The following is a 12,335-nucleotide window of genomic DNA, read 5'->3' on the forward strand; positions in this document are numbered from 1 at the left end:
TTGTACTAGGTAGAGAAATTGTGGATAGCATTCTTTTGGTGGGTGAGTTAATTCATAGTTTGTATTCCTCGAAGAAACCAGGTTTGATTGTTAAGCTTGATGTTAGCAAAGCATATGATAGAGTTTGATGGTCGTTTCTTTGGCAAGTCCTTGATAGATTTGGATTTTCTCAAGAATGGATTAATTGTATATCATTTTGCATCTCATCTGTTCATTTTTCCATATTTGTTAATGGATTGGTATGTGACAAGGAGATCCTCTATCCCCCTTTCTTTTTGTATTAATGGCAGAGGTTCTAGGTAGACTCATAAAGAAACAAACTTCTTTAAGTAGATGGAGAGGGATTTCTATCCATAATGAGTTGGAGCCGTTCTCTCACTCCCATTTTGTAGATGATGCCATTTTGTTTGGAGAGGCTACCATCTAGTAGACAGTGATTATTAAAGAGGTACTAGATATATATGCAAGAGAATCTGTTCAATGTATGAATATTCACAAATCGAAGATTTATTTCCTTAATACATCCAGCCATGGAAGGAATGTTATTTCAGAGACATTGGATTTTGAGTTGGGAACATTTCCAATTATCTACTTAGGGGTGCCTTTATTTGTGGGTCGGGTGGAGAAATTTTTTTGGGAGGACATTACCAACAAGTGCCATGGGAAAGTCTCATCGTGGAAGAATAGGTGGCTTTCTTAGGCTGGGAGGATCTTAATGATCAAATCTGTTTTATTAGCTATCCCAATATATATATTTTTGTCTGTTTATAAATTCCTGAATAGAGTGGTTAGTGGTTTGGAAAGCATATTTAAGGAGTTTCTATGGGAGGGCTCGAAAGATGAGAAGAAGATTCCTCTTATCAGCTAGGACATAGCTTGCTTGGCGAAAGAGGACAGTGGAGCAGGGCTTTGTAAGCTGTCTCTACAAAATCAGGCATTGGGAGCCAAGCTGATATGGAAGATGTACAAGACTCCGGAGAAACTGTGGCGTCGCATTATGGCTGCTAAGTATCTAGATTCTTGGAAAGCAGATGGAATTTTGATGGTAGCAAATGCTTTTGGTGGTTCCCATTTTTGGAAACATATATGGGACAGTCGTGAGTTAATCACAGGACATTTAACGTGGCAGATTGGAAATGGGAAGAGAGAGAGATTTTGGAGGGACTCTTGGAATGGGGATCCTCCTATTGATTCAATTTTTATGGATCAGGATTGGGTCAATTCCATGGAAGCTTTGGAAGGCATTTGGGTTGCAGACTACATGCATTTTGAGCATCCGACTTCAGCAGGGGCTAGTTGGAGGATAATTAGAGAGGCCTCTTCGCAACACTCCTCATTGTTACAATCTATTCTGATGAATAGAATGGTGATTAGATCTACTTCAGCTGATTCTTAATATGGTCCGCTTCTAAATCAGGACTTATAAAGTAAATCTTGGTTACAAACTTCTTAGACAAAGGCAAGTTAATAAATTTTGGCCTTCCAAACTCTGTTGGGGCAAAGGGCCTTTACCTAAGGTGGGGGCATTTTGTTGGGTTGCATTACATGGCAGAATTTTGACAGGGAACAGAATGAAGAGGTCCCTAGTGGCGTATTCTTTGTAAGCAAGCAGAAGAGTCCAAGAAATGCGTACATCCTTTACAAATTTTCATACTGTAACATTCCCAAGTAGATACTAAGACAGATGTAGAATTGCTAGACGAGTAATCTCAGTTTGATCAATTCACACACGGATCAATTTGATGTCTTCAATACGAAATGGAATCTATTTCCTGGAGTTCTGAGATATGTGGCATCTTATTCTACTAATAACAATTCCACCTGGATATTTACATTTTGCGGAATGCATTACTCAATATGCTACAGGGCACAGTTAAGGTTACAATGATTTCCTTGGAATCTCCTTTCACCCATGACCTATCTACTCAACTTGATATAATCACCTATCTCAAATATTCCAAATAATATTCTTAGCTATCATATGAGATCTTTGAACAGTTTCTCCAACACATTACATATCCAGCACTGATGACTTGTCAATATGTAAGGAAGTGATAATATTGATTTATAGCAATCCTTTTGAACAATCATTAAGGCAAATTTTCCCCTCTGCTATAAACCTGAGTTTAGCATGTTGTATATAGCCCAATCACAACTGTATATATCCAATCAAATTTGGATCACCAAAATATACCACAAGATATGTATACTCAAGTACAGTTCTCGTAATTGTCTAGCATTTGTTTTGGATAGCTTCATTTTCAACTTTACGCTGCCTACACATCACTCCAAACATATTCACATTGTGAGAACCTTCTGTTATGTTGCAGATGCTTATTCCAGTCTAAACAGTGAACCAGACTTATCAACCATTAAAACTGCACTTGTGAGCTCTTTAATTGAACCTGAATGAACCCATAGACGGTCGTTGTTCTTATATTTGTTGTGACTTTATATATTCTTGCTGGCATTGATGTCTAAAACTATAAGTCCTCCCAGTTTTATTTTCTTTCTGAAGCTCTTGCACTGAATATAAAACTTCTTCCTTGTAATAAGTGGTCATGACAGCGTAAGTAGAGCCAAACAATTTGGGCATCATCACTGCCTACTCACAGAGATATGTTTTGTCACACAATTCCATATTTATTAAATTATTACCGTTAAATATGTAATTATACTTCAGAAAGTAAATGGTGTCCAGTCCATGGGATCTGTTTTAGCTCCATTCGACTTCATTGGTTAGATCATGTATGATAAAATAAGTCTCCAAAATCAATTGAATGATCATGATCAAAGATAAAAACAAATAACTTTTTTCATTAGTCTTGTTCAATCTACACCTTGGGCAGAGACAACTGTGTTTACAAGTAGATTAGTCTAAGAACCAAATTTTGTTGTGGCTAGCCAAAAACCGCCACATCACACAAATGGTGATGAAAGAGAAATTGCAGTAATTTGTTGCCATGAAGGATAGAAAATTAATTCGTATGCCTAAGGCATTTCCTCTATGAGCTTCTACAACCTCAAAATTACATCAAAGGTTGAAAGTAATCAGTAGAGGATGCAAAGCAATTGAAAAGATCTCAGTCATCTGCATCCTATTCCAAGAAATACGTACATCCTTTACATAGGAACTAATAAGAGGTGTCGTGAGAAGAAAAAGCAAATAAGAAACATTGAAAAATATTAGAAGAAAGATGCAGACCTGCAGGGAGGAATATGAATTATAAAGAATGATTTGTATTATGATTTCATTTATATTACTTTAATGATAAATAAAAGACCTTTATTTGTGTTACTGTTTATTAAAGGCAAAGATATTACAATTAGAATGATGATTTGTCCTTTACGATCAATAAAAAAATTATTGAATTATTCCTACAAGGCTTTATTTTTTGCATTGGGTATTTTCCGCATTCTATGTTCAATAAACAGGGAATAGTGTGAAACACGAAGTTTCTGCGTCTTTGGCTAATCGGACTTCCTACCTAAGAATTTAAATTCCTTTTGGCTAACATAGAATAGCATATTATAAATCATCTATTGTAGAGCTCCTAAGTAATTGATGATGATATTTTTGATTAAATGTTGTCTCATAGAGTTGTATGTAATAATCTTCATTATAATTGACTCTATTGCCTGAATAAGAAAAGGCACTAGTCTTTTAAATCATTGTTCAATTATTTGGATTTATAGTTTGTTGCCATAGTTCTTGTATCCGCCAAATTGCAAAAAATTTCATCTTTGTTTTGAGTCAAAACAAGTTTGAATGTATCAAACTTCAAGCTTTGAAAGGATCAATTATCCATTGAATTTTTAATAATTTATTGACCTTGAAGCATCCGCATTGTCTCTGGCTCCATCCTACACTTCGAATTTTCAAAATTCGGTTCCCGAGTCTCAAGTATCAAAGGTTAATGAAGCATCCCAAAACACATGTTTCATCTTAAAATCTTAACCTCTCCATCAAAAAGGTTAAGATAAGTTCCCAAAACATGTGTTTCCTTCCACATCATTAACCATTAACCTTTAAAAAGGTTAAGGTTTGGGGTTTGGAATACGTGTTTTGAACCAAAATGTTAACCTCTCATTTGAAAATGAGTTAAGATAACCTTTCCAAAATTGTGTTTTGTACCATTAACCTTAACCTCTAAAATAAAAAGAGGTTAAGATTGGAATCCAAAACATGTGTTTCAGGTTCGGCTATTAACCTCTTTGCCTAAATTGATGAAGGTTAGAAATTGAAAGGTGGCAATATGATCATGATTTTAAAGTTTTGAAGAAGACCGTTGATGATCCAAACAATTGATATTTATCTTTGACTTTGAAAATAACAAAGATGTAAAACCAAAATCTGGAGCCAAAGACAAGTATGTAAACTATTTGGCAGAATATCTCCATTCCTAGCTCGCAAACAGAAGAAATATGAAGTTGGGTAACTAATGCTACAATCTAGGTCGTCTCAATACCAAGTATCTTAGAAAAGAAAACTCAATGCCATATTTAATGTTTGATTAATGGATAAAACCCGAGTTCCATACTATGGGAACTACATTATTCACTTGTGATGCCCCTTCTGCTAGCAGGTTGGTACTATTGTTCATCATCAAAGTGTTTGCAAGCGGAAGTTTGGGACTTAGAGGAATTCATATGGGCATCTCATGTATATGGGCATCTCATGTATTGAAGGGAGTCCTCCCGACCTGCACATTTCTGTTTTGATAAACCTCACCAACTCATGGCATTATGTCCAATGTCGTTTGGCTATGCTCAGAATGGCGCATTTCTCTGACATGAAAGAGAAGGCATGCGAACTGTTTGTTGGAATGTCTTGTAAGATCGTATGAGTCATTTGACAAAGCATGGAAGCATAGACCAACATGAACCCTTTGATATAATGTGTCACTTCCAGCCTGTAGTCAGTGTACCCTTCTTAACACATGCCTTAGAATCTCTGCAAGCATGAGCAATAATCCCATTCTTCATGACCCAAACCCCACCATGTTTCAAATAACACCTCTACATCGTGTGTGAAATGATGAATATCATGGTCACGGATTGAGATGTAAGTATCGAGCCTAGAAAAGGGTCTAGAGATCAAAATGAAGCCACAATGCTCCTCCCTTCCAAAGCATATGTCCATTGTTGTTTCATCAAATGCAATGGTAATCCAAAGCCTCATTCTAGCCCATGAAGACACTACACTACGCTAAGAAATTGATAACTCTTTCTGGTGATGAGTTCAATATTTCAACGGTGTGAAGTTTTGAATATTCACATGGAAAGAATGATAGGGCACGATAACTGTTTGGCCAAATGAATGATGGAGATAGCTTGGTCAATGATTTAGAAATGCAAATGTATTTGCTTAAATTTGAATCTTTTGTGGTAGCATTCAAGTGTAGTGGATGCCTATGAAGCCTTCGACAGAATGTGTTGTCTCTATGATAGCTACAGAAATAATCAAGTAATCATGGATGGTAGACATAACGTCACATCAAACATGCTCTTCCTAAATCCTCCATACACATGCTATGGGAGATGAACACTCATTGAAAGGTCTTAATTAAATTTTTAATAGATATTGAACTCAGGAACATAGCAGCGCAATATGTATGGAATGTGTATCGTTCAAAGTGTTGCCATGGAGAACACAATTGATGGATTTTCCAAAATATCAAGGTAACATGTTACATGTTTGTCAAAATGCCATCTGCGGTCCAGGGAGAGGCAATGCAACAGAGGCCAGATCTTCTCCCTTGGCACGTGATGGAATGGTCTACCACAAATATGTTCAGCACTGTTATGCTTGATTAAAAGCATGTTGAGTATAGAAATGTACAAGTTACATGTGGATTTCCTTATCAAATGCCATGATAGACAATGATCGCCTATGGAGTGCATGAGCACAATGATTCGAGGAGTTTTTGTGTGCTCTTGATGATGCAGGTCATGAACTGAACTCAAACTGCAAATCATGTCTAGATGTTGAATAAAATGCCTGCGAGAAATATGTGAGAAAAAGAAGTGGGTCATGGATACTATCTAATAAATGCCTATAGGCACTCAAGATGTTTGATTGATTAGTATCCCCAATGCTATCATCTCCCAGATGTGGATACAGTTGGCAATGTGTGAACCATGATCTAGCTTTTGCAAATAGTAATGATCAACATGTGGCTTTCAAAGGCCATACCACTCTGCACCAGCATTAGGAAGGGGAATTGATCTACTAAATTTGACCTTCTTTCAGAGTCAATAGACCATCGACAAGTGGACATGCTAATGGATCATCGAAATTAGTCTCAAAGGATTGAAAATTCTATAATCTAAAATCAATGAGAAGCCCAGATTGTCGTATCACTGTCTAGACTACAGTCAGTGCATGACCAATTGAGGTTGCGAATGATTGTTTGTATATCACTACTCAATATATTGGACTATGGCAAAGATCACGAGAAGAGTCTACATCAAATAACTCAACAAATCAATGACTCAACCTTCCAAAGACATGTTCCAAGCCGTACATTTCATTTAGTGATCTTAGTCATTAAGGGTTAATTTTTGTAAGGTTAATTAACCTCTCCAAAATCACGTAATTGGGAGGTGGTTATTAACCACAGAGGAGTTCTTAACCTTGATGTCTATATAAGCGATCATCTTAACTTTGTAAATAGGGACTTTTTGGACTTTGGAATAAGGGAACGCTTATGCTAAATTTTTGATGATATGACAAATTTTGGAAAGTATGTATAGAGTTTGTCTTTGAAATTGAGAATCTCTATTATGTTCTTGGCGCAAGAAAATAAAATGAGAAATGTGGTTGGGTTCTTTTTCTAAAATCTAGCTTGTTGTAGCATAAAACTGTTGATTCTTTCGGTAGTGAATGTTTTCATAGTATTCTATGAATTTTTATGAATCATGAATCAGCATGGTAATAATGATCATTTTCAAGCGTAGTTCTTGATCATCTTTATTATCGGTTTATGCTAATTCAAGAAAGCTGTAAAGTTGTGTGGTGCATTTATCATCAATAGCTTTCTCTCTATCTTTCAAAGTTTTAATTCATTTATGTTGAAAAATCAAATACACCCATCATATGAGAGAGCTACCCCTCTCTAACGCAAAGGAAGATTGTAATTTGGTAATGATCGGTTTCAATCTCTCCAACTATTGGCATAGTTGTCACTGTTCACAGGGCAAACAGGGTCAGTTTAAGAAGCTATCATAGTGACAAATCTGTTTACCAACATAGTTGAAGTTAGAAACCTATATACTTTCTTCTTGCAAGTATCAAATCAATTATTGAAAACCTTACACAAACATTCAATCATTTCAAGCATTCATTTAGCTTTATTTTGATCGAGTCCAAAGATTTTGCCAACCGGAGAACTCACAAAGACTAAATTCGCTATAGAAAAGCTTTGAACCAGGTCATAAGGGTTTAAAACTTTAAGGTGAAGGTTTACCCGCCAAGGTGTAGCGAAGCCTGAAGTGCAGGGGAATTTGAATTATTCCTGTTCATTCGCCAGAACTGATTTGGAATCCTATTGGAGAATTGGCAAGCTTTTGGATTTCCATTCCGTGGTTTTGGGAACCAACGGGTAGTATAATGTAATCTGAATTAAGTTTTGAATCATGGAAAGGCTGCAATCTTGAACTATGGTGATGCTTTTAATCATAGGAGCTATTTATATTTTTCCATTGTCAGTCACTTATCTGAATATTTGAATAGCTGTCAAAGCTTCCAAATTTTTGCATATTCTGATATTTTAATTGAGCTCTCTGAATTTATTAAGTTTATTTTGTCTGTAGGTTTTATCGTATGAGTGTAAAAATCTTGAACTATAGCGATGCTTTTAATCATAGAAGTTATGTATATTTTTCCATTGTCAGTCACTTATCAGAATATTTGAATAGCTGTGGAAGCTTCCAAATTTTTGCATATTCTGATATTAACTGAGCTTTCTGAATTTATTAAGTTTGTTTTGCCTGTAGGTTTTATCGTATCAGTGCAACAAATCTCATACATTATGCTGCTTTGCGGTCAATGGATGTTCAGGAACTTCAAGAAGCTCTCTCCATTGTTGGCTTTTCAAATCTTGAGGGGATAAATGCACACATCATGGCAACTCTAACATCAGTTACCCAGATATTGCAAAATCTTACCGATATACCTTCCACAATGAAGGGGGAAAGAAGCTTTGACAATAAGGTCCAGTCTTCTAATATTGAGGTTCCAAATAAAAACAATCCTACAAGCAACCTGCAAAGTTCATTACTAAATTCTAATAGACAATATGAAGAAATTTCATATCTTGCAATGAAAAGCCATGCATGCCATAATGCAGAACTACTTTTTGGACCATCTGTTGAGGGAAGGAAGGCTCGCATTATGGTTACAGTTGGAAATGAATCTGCAAATGATGAAAAACTTATTTACAATCTAATTAAATCTGGAGTAAATGTACTTCGAATAAATTGTGCACATGATAATCCAGATATATGGAGGCATATAGTTAAACATGTAAGAAATTGTTCTCAGATGCTAGAAAAACCATGCAGGGTTCTTATGGATCTAGCAGGACCAAAGCTAAGGACTGGTCCTTTCAAATCTGGTCCAAATGTCAAGAAGATTAAACCAATGAAAGATGCCAAAGGAGCCGTTCTTACTCCAGCATTAGTTTGGATTTCTCCTCCTGGAGTGAATCCTCCAGTCCATAGGTCTCTTGATGCTGTGCTCCCAGTGAATGATAAGAACTGGATCAGAAACCTAGAGGTTGGTGATGTGCTAAATTTCTCAGATGGCAGAGGCAAAAAACGGTCACTGAAGATTTCTGAGAAGTTCCCTACATCATCTGAAGTTGGTTGTTGGGCTGAATGCTATGAAACGAGCTATGTAGAATCAGGTACAGAGTTTCGTATTAAAGGAAAGAAAGGGAAGATTGGCAGTGGAAGAGTAGCTGAACTTCCCAATGTTGACAATTATGTTCTAGTTAAAGTGGGTGATTTGCTTGTTATAGCAAGAGAACCATGCTTAGCTCCATCAAAAACATCAAATGATAATATACTGTGCCCTCAGAAGGTAACTTGCTCTCTGGGTTTACTCTTTGATTCAGTCCAGCCTGGTGAACCAATTGAGTTTGATGACGGGAAGATTCGAGGCATTATTCGAGGTGTTAATATCTCTGAAATTTGTGTGGAAATTACACATGCAGGTCAAAAGGGATCAAAGCTAGGCCCTGAAAAATCTATTAATGTACCAAAAAGCAACTTGCGTTTTGGAGGACTTACTGTTAAGGATTTACTAGATCTAGATTTTGTTGCTGCAAATGCAGACATGGTTGGTGTCTCTTTTGTCAATGATGTCAATGATGTCAGAATGCTTCAACAAGAGCTCAACAAGAGGAATCTCAGAAAAATAGGAATTGTTTTGAAGATTGAGACTCATGGAGGCTTTGAAAGACTTCCACTTCTTTTATTGCAGGCAATGCAGTCCCCAAATCCACTTGGTGTGATGATTGCAAGGGGAGATCTGGCCGTTGAGTGTGGATGGGAGAGATTGGCAGAGATGCAGGAAGAAATTTTGTCAATTTGTGAAGCTGCCCATATACCAGCAATCTGGGCGACCCAGGTATTAGAAAGCCTTGCCAAGTCAGGACTACCGACAAGAGCAGAAATTACAGATGCTGCTGTTGCTGGCAGGTAAACAATATTTTAGCGACTGACAATAGAATGCCATTCATCATCTCTGGCACACTGTCTAGCAACACCATACACATGCACAATAATGTTTCTTGTCCTCCTGGCAGGTGTTCTCATTCATTTGCAACACTTGCACATCAGTGAAAACTGTCAAGGAATTTAGGACTTGCCAACTCTTATCTGCCTCTGATTATAATTTTAACATGATTGATACTTTTGATATGCAGGGCTGATTGTGTTATGTTGAACAAAGGGAAGCATATTGTAAAAGCAGTTTCAACCTTGGATTCTATATTGAGAAACACTTGTAATCAGCAACCTCGTATGAAAGCTGTTTTAAAGCCACTCTTACTCTCTAGCCTTTTCTGAAACTTGGAAATAACCGTAGCTTCTGTGTTGTGCCGGTGTCTTTGCTGCTTACAGTGTATTGGTTCTTCTAGTGAAGAATGGTTGTTCAGAAATGCTTTGTAATTTTATATAAGCAGGAGTTTCAGATAGTTCTTATGCTAGAATGTAATATATCTTAAGGATACAAAGAATTGGATTGAAGTAGAATGAAATGCAATGCTTGAAACTGCATGACTGAATTTATTGAAAAGTAGCTAGTTGCAGCTTACCTCTGTACAAGCCATCCTTTGGGCCTTGTGTGCTTAAGCCCCTAAAAGTGCATATTTCTTGTAGTGAGAGATTATTCACAAATGTCTATGGGAATTGAATAATAACAGCTTTTAATATAATAAATTTTAAAATAACCCCAAATTTGAGAACCTTGAGTGAAGCTCTCTACCTACCAATTTTTTTCTGTGATCTTCTACTGATTAATACTATGAATTACATTATGCACACCATTTACCTATAGTGAGGAGCTTTGTGTGCACCTAGTGGTGGAACCAATCTCTTAGAAAGAAAATTAAAAACTATTCAGGCCACCAGGATATCTTAAACATTTGTTAAAAGTTTTTTATTTTCATCCATATTGTCAGTTATGTGCGAGCATAATTGGATTTGAAGGATAGTCTTTTTAACAGGTGAATTTGTTAAGTGATTCTTTGCTTTTATGGGCGGTTCGATTATTATGCTAAGAGATGTTATAAATAGAGATTTTGCCTTTTTGTGGTAAATATTTTTTGAACAAATGATTAGAAGTATGCTCTTTAAAGAAAATCATTGCTTCCAATTGTTTCACAGAACCTATCAAATGACTGTCAGTAAACTATAATAATAGTTATCTGATCTGAAATCATCTTAGATTCCAAAAAGTTTCTCACCCAAGATATTGATATTTATTTTTGAAACATTTTTGACCTTGCCTTGCTTTCAGTAATGAAATGAATTATGGAAAAAAATAAAATGAACTTGAATAATTTTTAATTAGCCAATGGACTATTATTGGCTGGAACTGCTGGTTGTACGTCACACAGGGTTATATTATGGACTATGTTTCCTTTCTCAAGATATAAATAGAAAACAATTAACATAGATTTGAGGCAGGCATAGTGGGGTATGATTGGGTAAGAATGTTGTGAACAAGTGACATTTTCATTAATAGATTATACAATTTGAGTAGGTGTGTTCTCTTTTGGTTGGAACTTGCATTTAGTACATTTGGGCAAATCTCGACGTTTGGCACATATCTTTAGCTTGGGTGCCAAACAAATGCATGTCTAGCCAAGATTGCGTGGGTGGAACACCTAGCAAAAGAAAGGTAAAATAGAGCAGGCGGAGAAGCAATGCTTCTAGAAACTCACGGGAGCCCACACGAGAAGGAGAGGAAACTTACTACCCAATTTTTATCATCTTACACTCTTTGACGAGCATGGACAGGAGCATTTTGGCTTTGAAATTTTTTGTTTTTCTTTAATGATATTTTTAAAAAGACATTTTTTTGGGCACACTGTTTTACCCCTACAAATTTCTTCAGCTGCAAGGCAGGTCGTCATTTTCGAGAGGATAGTTCTATACTTATGAGACTCTACGAGTTCGATCTAGAGTCCACATTTCCAAGGCAAATGGGCTCTGGACTTGGACTCAGACTCGAAGAGTCTTGGCACAACACACGTGGACTTGTCGAGTCTAGAGAATTGCTAGACTCATCGAGTCTCGAGCTCAAGACACTCGCCAACGGTTGAAGCCATAAAGAGAAAAAATAAAAATAAAATAAAAAGGTTATTTTTGTTTTGTTTTGTGTTGTATAACATCCATTTGATCTAAAAAGGTCATTCCACCATTTGCTAATGCTTGTGATAGAGAGGAAAGAGTTAGAGAAAAGTATTGAGATTTTAAGATAGAAATTAACAAACTAGTTGGCTCTCCCATATCGATTGTTGACAGTTTGTGCAACTTTGTAGCTTGCACTTAAGCATTGAGAGGAGGTTAAGGAAGCATTTGGAGGAGGCTTCTACACACTTACTTGCATTTCCATTGTTTGTGCAAATTTGAAGAGGTCAGCAACAAGTTGCATTTCTTTGTGTTGTTTGTAAATTGTTTTACATTCATATATTTTACTTTTCATTTTGTTTATATTTGTTTTAGTGTCTACTTCTAGTATCTACTATTTAGATTTATTCTAATTTATCTCAATGATACACTTGATAAGCAAGAACTACAAAGGCCCTAAAGTTTAGAAATCT

General features: G+C 36.2%; 1 protein-coding gene across 5 annotated transcripts in view; it reads left to right on the forward strand.

Moving 5' to 3' along the window:
- LOC149548296 (pyruvate kinase family protein) overlaps positions 1-10,464 on the forward strand; it is a 144,376-nt gene extending 133,912 nt beyond the window's left edge. For all 5 annotated transcript variants that reach the window (XM_089792378.1, XM_089792379.1, XM_089792380.1 and 2 more), the window contains 2 exons: positions 7,999-9,705; positions 9,933-10,464. In XM_089792378.1, the coding sequence (XP_089648504.1) occupies positions 7,999-9,705; positions 9,933-10,074 (1,849 nt within the window). In that variant the 3' untranslated portion in view covers positions 10,075-10,464. The remainder of the gene's footprint in view (positions 1-7,998; positions 9,706-9,932) is intronic.
- Positions 10,465-12,335: the final 1,871 nt, after the last annotated feature.

The sequence above is a fragment of the Cupressus sempervirens genome, chromosome 7 (assembly GCF_028749045.1).
Source record: "Cupressus sempervirens isolate cs-2001-9-10 chromosome 7, ASM2874904v1, whole genome shotgun sequence".
NCBI classification, from domain to species: domain Eukaryota; kingdom Viridiplantae; phylum Streptophyta; class Pinopsida; order Cupressales; family Cupressaceae; genus Cupressus; species Cupressus sempervirens.